Raw genomic sequence first — 14,270 nt, 5'->3', positions numbered from 1 at the left:
CTTGTAAAGTCAAATCATGCTCAAACATGTTTTTCTTAAACTCTAATTGTCTTATAGTAAAAACTATTTTGAAGATACTATGAAATATAAATTTGTATAGCGGCATTGTGAACAAAATTCAAGGATTACAAAAGTGGCCCCACTTGTGTCACCTTTTTTTTCTGGGGCACTAGGGGATCTTCTTCTTCTTGTTCTTTAATTCTTTTGAACACAACCCATTAAATTATCTTGTTTCCTTTTAGTTCCCAAGTGCCTACCACAAAAGCTACTAAAGAATTCTAAAATATTCAATTTGTTGCCTAGAGAAAGAAGAAAAAAACGGGGGTGAAAAGGCACCGAAACCATGGTTAAACTGAAAAGGTAGAAACTAGAAAGGCATAACTATACATTTTTAAGCTAAATTATAGGTTTCTTCATTGAAAAGGTAGAAACTAGCTAGAAAGGCATCACTGTATTTTTAAGATAAATTATAGTTTTCTCTGTCTCCATTTACCACACACACACATCCTATATCCGTACCAGATCAACTTTCTTATCAAACAAAATAGGCAGGGCTGACTATGGTACTATTAAAGCCGTATCTTAACATCCTACCAGCACTTGAACTTGTGTCATTGTTCATTATTATTATTAGTTTCTCCATTTCTCATTCTTTTTTTCTTATTACTTTCACTTTATACTTTCATCAAAATTTGAGCCCTTCTAAATTGTTTTCTATTCTTCTATACAGAATGTACCTCCTAGTCCTAGAGCATACCTTTTGAATAATTTGTTCTTGTCTGAACCTTGGAAATGAAACTCATACCTGTCAGACAATCTGCAATGGGTTCCATTTGGATGTGCCATTTCTTTCTGTTATTGTCCATACTTGGTACTACCTTTATTGCAACTACGGCCAATAATGCAACAGATTCCTACTGGCTTCACAGAATTAAATCAGAACTTGTAGATCCATTTGGTGCCCTTAGCAACTGGTCTTCAACAACTCAAGTCTGCAACTGGAATGGAATAACATGTGCAGTTGATCAGGAACATATTATAGGCCTGAATCTGTCTGGTTCAGGAATATCAGGTTCCATTTCAGCTGAGTTAAGTCACTTCACTTCTCTTCGAACACTTGATTTGTCTTCAAATTCACTTTCTGGCTCCATCCCTTCAGAGCTGGGTCAGCTTCAAAATCTAAGAATATTGCAACTACACTCAAATGATCTCTCCGGAAATATTCCTTCAGAGATTGGTAACTTGAGGAAGTTGCAAGTTCTTAGAATAGGAGACAACATGTTGACAGGTGAAATTCCACCTAGTGTTGCCAATATGAGTGAATTGACAGTGTTGACTCTAGGCTACTGCCACTTGAATGGAAGCATACCCTTTGGAATTGGTAAATTGAAGCATCTAATATCACTTGATTTGCAGATGAACAGCCTTAGTGGCCCCATACCTGAAGAAATTCAAGGCTGCGAAGAGCTCCAAAACTTTGCAGCATCAAACAACATGCTTGAAGGAGACTTACCTTCCTCTATGGGGTCTCTTAAATCTTTGAAAATTCTGAATCTGGTCAATAACAGTTTATCTGGATCAATTCCTACAGCTTTGAGCCATCTTTCTAACTTGACATACCTGAATTTGCTTGGAAACAAACTACATGGAGAGATTCCTTCTGAGCTTAATAGTCTGATTCAGTTGCAGAAGCTTGACTTGTCCAAAAACAACCTTTCTGGATCAATACCTCTCCTTAATGTAAAATTGCAAAGTCTTGAAACTCTTGTTTTGTCTGATAATGCTCTGACAGGTAGCATTCCAAGTAACTTCTGCCTCAGAGGTTCAAAGCTTCAGCAGCTTTTCTTGGCTAGAAACATGCTCTCTGGCAAGTTTCCCTTGGAGTTACTCAACTGCTCCTCAATCCAACAGTTGGACCTTTCTGATAACAGCTTTGAAGGAGAACTTCCTTCCAGCTTGGACAAACTGCAGAACCTCACAGATCTTGTGCTCAACAACAACAGTTTTGTTGGATCTTTACCTCCTGAAATTGGCAACATTAGTAGCTTGGAAAGTCTTTTCCTATTTGGTAACTTCTTCAAAGGTAAAATTCCGTTGGAGATTGGAAGGCTGCAGAGATTGAGCTCCATTTACCTCTATGACAACCAGATTTCTGGACCCATACCAAGGGAGTTAACAAACTGCACAAGCTTAAAGGAAGTCGACTTCTTTGGAAATCACTTCACAGGGCCAATTCCAGAAACTATAGGTAAGCTCAAGGGTTTGGTTGTTCTTCATCTTAGGCAGAATGACTTGTCTGGTCCAATCCCACCAAGCATGGGATACTGTAAAAGCCTTCAGATATTGGCCTTAGCAGATAACATGTTGTCTGGTTCCATTCCACCCACTTTCAGTTACCTCTCAGAACTCACTAAAATTACCCTTTACAATAACTCCTTTGAAGGACCTATCCCTCATTCACTCTCTTCCCTCAAAAGCCTCAAAATCATAAACTTTTCACACAACAAGTTCAGTGGAAGTTTCTTTCCTCTCACTGGTTCAAATTCCCTGACCCTTCTGGACCTGACTAACAACAGCTTCTCAGGTCCCATCCCTTCCACTCTAACCAATTCTAGAAACCTCAGCCGTCTCAGACTTGGAGAAAATTATCTCACAGGAAGCATTCCTTCTGAATTTGGCCACCTTACTGTTCTCAACTTTCTTGATTTATCATTCAACAATTTAACAGGAGAAGTGCCACCTCAACTCTCAAACTCCAAGAAAATGGAACACATGTTGATGAATAACAACGGGTTGAGTGGAAAAATACCTGATTGGTTGGGAAGCTTACAAGAACTTGGTGAGCTAGATCTCTCATACAATAACTTCCGTGGTAAGATACCTTCTGAGCTTGGTAACTGCTCAAAACTACTCAAGCTTTCTCTCCATCACAATAATCTCTCTGGTGAAATCCCCCAAGAGATTGGAAACCTCACTTCCCTCAATGTCCTCAATTTGCAAAGAAACAGCTTCTCTGGCATAATTCCTCCGACAATTCAGCGATGCACAAAGCTGTATGAGCTCAGGCTCTCAGAAAACTTGTTAACAGGTGCTATACCAGTTGAGCTAGGAGGGCTAGCTGAGTTGCAAGTGATATTGGACTTGAGTAAAAATCTCTTCACTGGTGAGATTCCACCATCTCTAGGAAACCTCATGAAGCTAGAGAGACTCAACCTCTCTTTCAACCAACTTGAAGGAAAAGTTCCTCCTTCACTTGGCAGACTCACAAGCCTGCACGTGCTGAATCTCTCAAACAACCACCTTGAAGGCCAGATTCCTTCAATATTTTCAGGATTCCCACTAAGCTCATTCCTGAACAATAACGGCTTGTGTGGCCCACCTTTGAGTTCGTGCTCCGAATCCACGGCACAGGGGAAAATGCAGCTATCAAACACACAAGTGGCAGTAATCATTGTGGCCATTGTCTTTACTTCCACAGTGATATGCTTAGTGATGCTGTATATAATGCTCAGGATCTGGTGCAACTGGAGAAAAGTGGCAATTTCAAGTGCAGAGGGTGGTGGCACTGTTGCTCACAAGACCAGGAATGGAGAGTATTGGAATATGAATTCCTTTGGGTTCATTCCTTCACCAGATAAGCAGAATTCAGCAGCAACAACAACTTCATTCTACAATCTCAAAATGGAAACCATGGAAAATACAAGTATGTAACATCTTTTTCATTAGTTTGGGTTCCAAGCTTTGAGGAACCATTAAATCTCAACAGTTCTTGCACATCCTCAAATGCTAACATCAATTAATTAATTTACGTAAATACTTCTCGATTCAAATTTCAAAAGCACTTTGTGGGAGCGGGAATTTTTCAACATCGAGTATATATCATTCCTAAAATAAGTTTTTATATATTTTTTTATAATATTACTTTTTATTTTTTCTTATTTCTGTTTATCGTACAAATTTCTATAAAAAGAAATTATATAAGGATAATAAGACTTTAATAATCACGTAGAATATAAATTTTTTTATACTGTAAATTAATTAAAAATTATTCTTTTGATGGGATAACATTGTCAACATATTTTAATTAAATTCATTATATAAATACAATCTCTTTAAAATATAAAGGTCACAAAATAGAATAGACTTGTTAGGTTAAGTTTTAACCCATCTCAGCTTAACCCTTTGAATGAAGCCGTATACATAGATGAATCCTATTAAATATTTTATTTATAAATCGTTGGTTTGAGTAAATTTTGGATTCCATTCCTTAATTAAGGTATCGTATATTTATACTAGCACTAATGTCAAGGTGGAAAAAATAATATTTTAGAGCTTCAAGTCATTTGATCTAACATTTTAGAATAATATCAACCTCCCACAATTTTACCCATCTAAAATTTGTTAAAAATGAAAATGAATCAATCCAATCTTGTAAAATTAATTTCTTTGCATATCAAAATGAGTTTAACTTTCTTACATGATAGTGTATAGAATTTTATATTATTAATCAATCATATATAATTAACAGTATGACTTTATAATTATTATAAAATTTAATAAACTTAATATAGGTAACACTTTGTAGTTGAATAGTTATAAAAATTGTATACATTATTATCACAAACACTATTTACTCTAATAAAATTATAACCACTCTATGATTTTCAACCAAATTTAGTTTTAAAAAAAAAATACAAAACTAAACTAAAACAAACTAACAAACTAAGATCAATTTATTTATTTTTCCTTAAAATTGAATTAAACAACACGACAAACAAATAATCAGTGAAACGCTACTAAAGAAAAATAAAAACTCACATGGAGGAGCAATGGGGTATGGACACATCCTTGATGAGAACCTAGGGGCAACTGCCCCCACTAAATAATTAACTCTTCAGAATCTTATTTTTCAGTCGTTAAACCCCCTTAATATTTTAATTGAGATTAAAACTCACAGGCAAGAGAATAAATTTATGAATGAAATAAAATATAGGATGTTTACTGTCAAATCAGGATCAATTAATTTATAAGAATTTGTCTATTAGTAATTTTAAATATTATTATTTGTTTGTTTCAACTTCTTAATCTTTTATTTCTTTCAATTTATCATCTATTATCTTTATTTTTAAGTTGAATTTTAGTTAAAAAATTAATTATCAACAGTTAAAAAATAATATTATGCTACAATTTAAATTGTCCAATATCTATTCTTTATATTTAAATATTTATGTACTATTTTTTACACAAAATATTTCTGTATCATAAATTTTAATTATAATAAAATTTATTTGTTTAATAGGCTTACTTTTAGTCTCCTATTATTATCAAAATTAAATTTTGATCTTATTAATTTTTGGATAAATAATTATTTTTGTCCCTGAATGTATAATTTGCTGACAAATGTATCCCTGAAAGATGAAAATATAAAATTTAGTCCTCAAAAGTATAAAAAGTGTGATAAATATATTGAGCCGTTAACTTTCGTCTATCACCGTTAATAAAATACTCAACTTGACACAAAAGTACAAATTTGTCACTGAAATGATTGTCAGCGTGACTATGATGACTAAATTGGACAAAAATGTAAGTAAGATATTATTTTTGGACGTAAATGTTAGTAATTTTTTTGTTGAATGAAAATGTCAATATTTTTTTTTTGAAGGAAAATGTCAATAATTTTTTTTGACCTAAATGTTAGTACGTTCCATTGGACCAAAAATATAAATAAGTTACCATTATTAGACGAAGTTAGTAATTTTTTTATTGAACTTAAATATCAATATGTTTCTATTAGACTAATTTGTCAGACCCAAAAATTCATTTCATTTAAGGGTAAAATATAATTTTAGGATAAATTTTTGTCATTTTTTATCATTATAAGCATAAAATTACAATAATCACTTAAAAAATATATTGGTAAACATAATTTAAAATAAACATAATAAATAACGATAATATTGATTAACAACCATAATTTTTCTGTCACAATAGAAATTATCCAAAATAAACATTGTACCAGTTTACCAAAATAAAACATTGTAACAGTGTATCAATCATTATAAATTTTTCCAAATTACCATAAAAGATAAATATATCTCATATTTCACCTATTCGAATCTTGCTTATTTTATTAACGGTGACAGACGAAAGTTAACAGTTGAATATATTTGTTGCATTTTTTACACTTTTAGGGACTAAATTTTATATTTTTCATCTTTTAAGGATGCATTTGTCATTCAGGGACAAAAGTGGCTATTTATCCCTTCATATTCCCATAGAGTAGGAAGACGAAAAGTCAAGAAAATATCATATGACAAATATGTCTCTATGCTGGCAGTTAGAGATGGTCACGTTGACAGTATTTCAGTGACAAATTTGTCCCTCTGTATCACGTAGACTATTTTATTAACGGTAGCAGAATAGTCAAATATATTTGGTGCACTTTTTACACATTTAGGAACTAAATTTTGTATTTTCATCTTTCAGGGACGCATTTGTCTACGAATTACACATTCAGGGACAAAAATGACTATTTATCCTTAATTTTTTATGCAAATTTAACTTCTTTACTATTTTGATCGTGCAGTTTTTGTCAACTTGTTAACTTGGCATCCAATGTTTAATGGAATGCTAATTTGATGCTATCATGCACTGTCACATCAACATTTTTGTTATTAAACATCAAGTTAAAGTAAATAAATGAACTAAAATTGCACAATCAAAATAGTAAAGCTAAATTTGCACAAAAATTAAAGAGACTAAAATCAAATTTTAACAATAGGAAGACTAAAAGTGCAATTGGTTTTTATTTGAAAATAAAAAATGTGTATGTGCACGCGCGTGCATACTGTTAATCAATTGACAAGTAAATCAAATCGCACAAGTAGTAAATACATGATAAGACTGAGTGTCGTGTCCACAAGAACTTCGTTTTTGTAAAATAGTTTTATGTAACTAAATTTTAAGCAATAGAAATAAATGATCAATCGGTTTTTGAAACCAAAGTGCTGAAACTAAACGTATCATACAATCAACAAACATTAAATAATAAGTCAAAACAAGATACAACTACAAAAGCAAGAAAAACAGAAACACTTAGAAGGCAAAAACAAGGAAAGTGCAGAGTATGTGAAGTTTTTGGGTGCTTGGCCTTACTAAACCACTCTTGATGCATTATTTGTGATTTTTCACTATTGAATGCTCATTCAAGTATTACCCTAATCCACAAAAAATACCCTAATCAAGATTCTTCTAGTAGAAAGGCCTAAATAACTTAGCTTAACTTCTAATCCCTTAGTAAGTTAAGCCAAGTGATTTGGATCAACAAGGATTAAAACAAAGGTAATAAATATCATTTTATCCCTAGACATATGTTCATTAGAAGCTGCTTTCAGTTCTTAAAAGTGATAACATTTTTCAATGACTCTCACACTATATAAACATACATATGGGTGATCAAATCATAACAAGACAATAATATAAAAAAGTAAGCAATAGCATTGAAAATGACATTGAATAGATAGTAAAGATAATTCAGAGTGCTTAGTGCACCAAGCCCTCAACAATGATTGATTTAGTCTATCATTAACATGAGAAACCTTACAAAATGGAGAAATGCAAGAGTGAAAGGAGAGAAAATGGTGAAGAACAAGGAGGAAGCTTAGAGTGCTCTCTATTATCATCTCTTATTGTGCCCTAAGTTGATTCTCTTTGATCCCAAGGGAATGTTCCTTTTATAATAGGCCTAAAGACCTTTTCTTATCACTTCAAAGGATGCAATACTCGTTGGGCAAGTAAGACTCCCTGGGTGAGTTCTTCGTGAATTCCAAAAGTCTCTCTTTAGTTTGCTTTGCTCGCTGGGTGAGCTACACTTGTTGGGCAAGTTGTGAAGATCACCTAAATCCTCTTCCTCCATTCTTGAGCTACCATGTGTTCTCTTCAGAACAACCTCACTTGCTGGGCAAGTCTTATTTGTTGTGACAACTTGCTCTTCCTCTCTTGGTGTTCCAAAAACCTTGAAAAGGTACAAAACTAGAAGAAAAAAGCTTAAAGTTTTATTTTCAAGCCTAAAGTTCTATAAGACACTAAATTCTAACTAATCAAGACCAAATTAAACAAAATAAATAAGGAAAAAGCAGATAATTTTTGTGTTAAATGTAATTCAAATGTAATTATATGCAACAATTATCGCATACGTGTGTGTGTGTAGGTGTTATATTGCCCTCACAACATTAAATCCATCATTGGAGAGGGTGAGGAGCAAGATGAAGGGGTGGAGGCATGAGGTTGAACAAGCTAGAGTGAGGCAAAGAGAGTGAAGTGAGGTGTAAGGGAAAACATAGTTTAGGTATTATGTAAAAATTCAAAATAATAGTGAGATATCAAAGAGTAAAAAAGGGAGTTGCAAATAGCAAGCCCCATGTCTTATGGATTATCAGTTATACAAAATTTAAGCTGCTCTGGGACCTGGGACCTTGGCCCTTGAATAAAATTGGGCCCCATTAACCATCATATCCATATATCATAGATCTAACGTGAGAAAAAAAAAAACCCTCCATTTACCTCGTGCCAAATAAGAATGGGGATGCTTAAGAACATACCATTTCAAACAAAATGCAAGGATATTATTATTAGGAGTCCCTTTCTTTTTCTTTGTGGGACTGGTGCGACAGTTTCAATGCACCGGATTCTATACATACAAAAAAGGCTGATCCTGTGGATGGTTCACTTCTATCTACATACAAAATGTGCGACCTATATAGATTGGACTAAACTATTTAGTATTTACACACAGTAGCATCCTTTCTAAACAAAGAATGGAAGCTAGATGGCAAGAGATACAGTTCTTCCCATAATCTAAGGGACTTTACTTCAGCCAAAAGTGCATCATACTTATGCTGAGCTTCCTGAATTTTGCTCCTAAGCTGTGTAACCTGTACAAACATGTCCTCTTAAATGGATCAAAAATGCCAAACAGGTTTTCGTTCTACGAATCTACTTCAGCAAACATAAAATAACTAATTTCAACCAAATGCAAAAGTTGCATCTAAGTATACTAACACTCAGAGTGAGATGAAAAAACGGGTAAAAAGAATAATAGAATGAGAAATAAAAAAATATAAAAAAATTATAGTTTTTTTATTGGCAAATGTTAGTTGTTAGATTTTTTTTAGTGGGAAAAAGTGTAGTTTAGATAGATAGAAATAGGAGAAAGAAGTGTACGGAATATTCTATAGATTTTTAGACTTTAAACACTAGAAATTTTCCCAAAAAAAGAATATATCAGGAATTATTGAAAAAATGTAATTGTAATTTTTTATACTCCATTTTTTTTTATTATAACTGCAAAGTATATGTGATAGAGTACTGATACTCCGATTCATTGTTATATCCAAGGATTTGAAAAAATTTGTGCATGGTACTAGACCTAACAAACTTGTGAGACGGTAGAATTGGACATGTATATGATAGACTGATAGTAAGTAAACTTTGAATTTGAAGCACAGACAGCAAAGTCACGTTGCTACTCAATCAATAAGACAAGAGAAATGATACTTGTATAACAATTTGTACAACAAAATGACAGATGGCCAAAAAAAATTGTTTGTATGATTGGCTATGGATTGATGAAAGATAATGGTTGGTAATTAGCTTACAGGCAGACCTGCACGGTTTTCTTTTTTTGCATGGAAAGAGCAAGGGCATGCAAACCCAACCAGGAGTCTAGAATCTAGGGGGGAAATGAACAGAGGCCATATCAGTCAACAAAGGTAGGGGAAAACATATAAGAAATTACATCAAACACCTTAAGCTTAATCTGGTTAGAAAGGCTAAACTTAACTAAATTAAATCATCTGCCACTAACTCCACAGGTCGCATATTATTTTGATTTATGTAGCGCACTTTTATAATATATAGTTCTTATTTTTATTATTTTAATCATCTAATTAATTATTTTTTTCCTTTTTATTAAATGTATCAAATGGGCATTGGAATTATGCACAGTTTATGGATCCAAAAATAAACACTATGTTTAAGGATATAAGATTTTAGTATACACATTTATGTGTCTCAATCTTACCCCAAAAATTATCTTAAATCATTGTTTCTCTCTGACTATCAATGTCATACCAATATATACCTTATTTGTTGATTAAAAAAAAATCAATGTCATATCAAACGGAGATCCAACAAGATACAAATTTTAAGATTACTTTCTAAACCTTCAAGGTATTTGAAAAACCTAGATTCCCCCTCTCAAATTTATCTAAACAAAAAAATATGTTTTTTTCCCATCTTAATTATTATTAATATTTTGTCATTCCTCTTTATAAATAATTAAGGATTATTCTAGCTTAGTAATTTCGAGTTCGAGTTCATATAATTATGTTATATATTTTGAGTTTTAAGTACGTATATAATTGAATCTGTTTTGTGCTATATATATATATATATATGTTGATTACTTTCTATGATTGGTGTATTAATTTTCTTATTGCTACAAGGAAACCGCTCAAGTAGTTATGTGTGTGGAAGTGTTCATGTTTTCAAATCACGAGGTGTGGAAATGAAGCAGGCCGGAATTGGGTTTATTTACGTCTCCAGATTTTACATGTACGAAAAAAAGACTGATGAAAATTGTGATACTAGCTTGGTTTTTGGAGCTTAAAAAAAATGAACTCGGCATCCTTGTCATTTTGCCCTCTTTACTCCCCGAGCATTAGTGTGTGAAGCTACTGAACCATGGTTATGAGGTTCCAGCTCCCTGATTTTTTCTTTTTTCATAGTCTGCGTATTCGTGTCCGGTAATTTGTTTTTGTGAAGAAAAATAAAGAACAATGGATTATGAGATCTTATTCTTTTAGTAAACTTTGAGATTTGTATATATATCCTATATAAGATGCGACGGTATATATATAGCCTAATTTCTTAAACTTCTCTTGTCTAGCGGTGGAACTATAGTCCCTAGCTATCTACAAAATTGAATATAGTTTAGTTCTCTACTTAATGATCACTGCCTAGAAATCACGGAACATGAGGTCGAAGAAAACTAATGTAAATAAACAATATGGCTAGATAACCCATAATTATCAAATACCTGAATCCTACGCTTTTGAATAATGTTTGAGAAAGGCTTTCATGGGGGAATAGGCTAGGGAATACAAATCAAAACTCACTCACAATCACTCTCATTGTATGAGCACGTTCTTCAGCAAAAAAAATGGCATTTACAATATGGAATACATTATTCATGACCCAGTCTCACATAATATACCACACTTTTGAAATCTGGTTGGTTGTCACCCACGCTAGCACATACGTCAATAATCCTGTACAATTAACATAAATTACATATAACAAAAAAAGTTACATTATTCTTAAATGGTCAAATGTTTTTCCTTTATTTCTTAATTTCAAATATCTATATAGAAAATAGTAAAATGTAACGTATTCTGTTATTTTTTACACACAATCTAAGAAAATATTTGTATATTTTTTTTTTCAAAATAAAGAAAAGAGACTTTTATTAGTATATACTTCTAACTCAAGTAACCGAACAAAGAATATGAAATAGACACGTATACCTGAAAATATTTTTACCCTCGTACATATAACCCTTGCTCCTGACGATACGCCAACTGTAAAATTTACAGAACGAGTTACTTGCATATATGATATGAACGTTGATAGCCAAATATAAAAAATTCAAACACAAAAGAGCAAATTAATGAGGAAATGGACGAACCAGAATCACAATTTGACGTGGAATTGAAGTCTCCACACATGCAGACCTGTCTAATCCCATCGGAGCCATATCCACACGTGCCAGCAGTGGCCTCACACGCCCCACAGAACTCATCATTCCCTTGCACGGAATACCTGACGCGGATCCCATAGGACCACCCACCAGGCCCATCAACTTTCAGCGGAGCCACACTATAGGCACTGCTATACCCTTCGCACTCAAGCTTCGTAAGGTTAATCCCCCTAATAGCCTCGTACGGAACAGCACAGCACTCGGGTGGGCCTGACCCAAAGAACGAGGCTGAGCCCAATCTCTTGTGGCCCAACATCTCCCAGGCCGGGCAGGCGTAGTAGTCCTCGCAGCCCATGCCAGAGACGTTGCGGCAGGGGAGGTGCTTCCCGGGGAAGCCCTGCTACATAAAACATGAATTACTTGAATTTATAAAGTGAAGAGGAACGACAAATTCTAAGGATTCCTTGGCTAAAGTGAAAAAACCGACCATAAAATAGAAAATAAAAAGTGTGGATTGTTGGCCAAATTAAACACACCAACTATTAAACTATTTATACAACTCTTAATTAATCGTTGTATCATATGAATATGAATAGTGAACAAGACCTGGAACAAGGGGGATCGTGGGGAGCAGGCGATGAGCATGAAGACGTTGTCGGCGGCAGGGTTCATGTATGGCGCGCGCCAGGGCTCGACGGAGAAGCCGTTGCCGCGGGTTCCGAGGACGAGGTTGTCGCAGGTGGACATGTGGGGCTCGTGGAGCGTGAGGGCCTGGTAGGCGTAGTCGATCTCGAGGACCCTGTAGGAGCCGGAGCTCACGTGGAACATGAGAACGTCGTTCATGCAGAAGAGGAGGTCGCGGAAGCCGGGGTGGCCGCAACCGTATTGGAGTGCGAACGGGTAGTCGATGGTTATGTTGCCGCAATATGAGCGGCATGTGTTGGGGTGGCTCAAACATAAAGGGATTAAGTATGCTGAGAGAATGAGGTACAGTGCGGAGAGTAATGAGGGCATGGTTAGTGAAGGAATTGAACTTGAAATTTTTTTAGTGTAGTGAAGGAGGGGATCGGAGTAGTGTAGTAGTGCAATGATACCTTGCTTGGTTTAGTTGGTGATTATGGGGGCAGCTTTATTGAGATGGAGTGGTGGTGAGGAATCTAGATGAATTGTGTGGGGGGGTTTTCACTTTTCTTGCACTTTATGTTTGGAGTAGGGACTAGGGATTATTGATGTATTTATTTTAATCGACATTTTCATCGCTTTTGAAATTCTGGTTTGCTTTTGTGGGTTCGTAAAACACTGGAGCAGGTTGCTTTAGAATCTAGTGTTATAAATGATTAAGGTTATTTATACAACAAAGTATATATGCATGTCAGAAAAAGAGAGAGAAATAAATTAACGTGACAGGAAAAAAAAGTGAACGTGTGTAAAAATTACTATTATGTAAATATCATTATTCTTAATAAATAGCGTTGCTTCCTCGCGGTGAAAGTGAGTGTTTAAAAGCTCCTGACAGATAGAACATTTTCCAGATTGTGTTGGCTTTCACCTTCCGTATTATGACACTATCGACTAAACTGAAGGGTAACATACTTCCACTTACATATCCCCATTCTACCTTGACTATCAAGTAAGGCATCTATTCACTTAATGGAAGAGACGATACCTACAAGAGAAAGGAAGCAAGAAATAGAAAAAAGAAAAAAGAAAAATATATAGGTGTCTATGTATTATTATTATAATTATTATGTTGGACTTCGGGTGCAAGTACCTAGCAAAATACTCATCTATCCATTAACTGTTTGAAAATAAAAATTTGGGTGGCTTATAATTGTTTTACGATTTTGTTAATTTTTAGAAAATAAAGGTAAAAATATTTTTAAAAATACTAACAAGTGTCCTAATGACGCTAGTTAAAACACTACGAGTAAACAAAATTTATTGAGAGATACAAAATTGTGTTTTTTATAAATTTTTTTTATTCTCATATATATGATTTCCATTAAAAAAATTTACTCTTTTATCAAATATATACTCTTACTTGTGTCTTTAAATCTTTAGTTGTGGAATGAAAAAGAAAAATAATAAAATAGAAAATCTAACAATTATTTTATTATAATAAAGAAAATTTATTATATTTACTGGAATCTTGAAAGACAGGTAAAATAAATTGAGGGAGTATTCATTTAAAATATAAACCTTTTTTTATTGTTACTTAAAATTAACTGTAACTTCATTTAATTTTATTATCAGCAGTTAATTTTTTTAATTTTTTTTAAAACTTGATTGAATGGAATTGTGAAATAACATTTTTCTTATTTCAATTTGTGATGTTTAAGAAAAGCATAAAACGAGTGGTCCAACAGTTCAGCTTTAGCCAATAAACAAACTTAAATTGATCACTTGAGAACTTCCATTGTTATTACCACACAACCAATTTTGTTTGTTTTTAGAGATTACTCTAATAATTGAGTGTGGTAATAGTCATTTATGTGGAATAAAATTATGTTTA

At 33.6% G+C, this 14,270-nt stretch overlaps 2 protein-coding genes across 2 annotated transcripts; one reads left to right on the top strand and one right to left on the bottom strand.

Annotated features, from left to right (window-relative positions):
• The first annotated feature begins 472 nt into the window (after window positions 1–472).
• Window positions 473–3,816, top strand: LOC114411975 (LRR receptor-like serine/threonine-protein kinase GSO1). Its single transcript, XM_028375728.1, has one exon. It carries the CDS (start codon window positions 793–795, stop codon window positions 3,709–3,711), a length of 2,919 nt encoding a protein of 972 aa, XP_028231529.1. The 5' UTR covers window positions 473–792; the 3' UTR covers window positions 3,712–3,816.
• Window positions 3,817–11,069: 7,253 nt separating this feature from the next.
• LOC114411974 lies at window positions 11,070–12,922 on the bottom strand. The gene is made up of 4 exons (XM_028375727.1): window positions 12,365–12,922; window positions 11,747–12,155; window positions 11,586–11,639; window positions 11,070–11,330 (listed from the first exon to the last, which is right to left on the bottom strand). The coding sequence occupies exons 1-4, from the start codon at window positions 12,770–12,772 to the stop codon at window positions 11,263–11,265; spliced, it is 939 nt and encodes a 312-aa protein (XP_028231528.1). The 5' UTR covers window positions 12,773–12,922; the 3' UTR covers window positions 11,070–11,262.
• Window positions 12,923–14,270: the final 1,348 nt, after the last annotated feature.

The sequence above is a fragment of the Glycine soja genome, chromosome 5, assembly GCF_004193775.1.
Source record: "Glycine soja cultivar W05 chromosome 5, ASM419377v2, whole genome shotgun sequence".
In the NCBI taxonomy this organism is placed as follows: Eukaryota; Viridiplantae; Streptophyta; class Magnoliopsida; order Fabales; family Fabaceae; genus Glycine; species Glycine soja.
Note: the sequence above shows the minus strand (reverse complement) of the source record. Positions and strands in the feature narration are given on the sequence as shown.

Coding starts and splice junctions, on each gene's coding strand:
- LOC114411975 (XM_028375728.1), top strand. CDS start 793: ATGAAACTCATACCTGTCAGACAATCTGCAATGGGTTCCATTTGGATG.
- LOC114411974 (XM_028375727.1), bottom strand. CDS start 12,772: ATGCCCTCATTACTCTCCGCACTGTACCTCATTCTCTCAGCATACTTA. Junction 11,640..11,746: donor CACGTCAAATTGTGATTCTG/GTTCGTCCATTT, acceptor TAAATTTTACAG/TTGGCGTATCGTCAGGAGCA. Junction 11,331..11,585: donor GAGGGTAAAAATATTTTCAG/GTATACGTGTCT, acceptor TTAATTGTACAG/GATTATTGACGTATGTGCTA.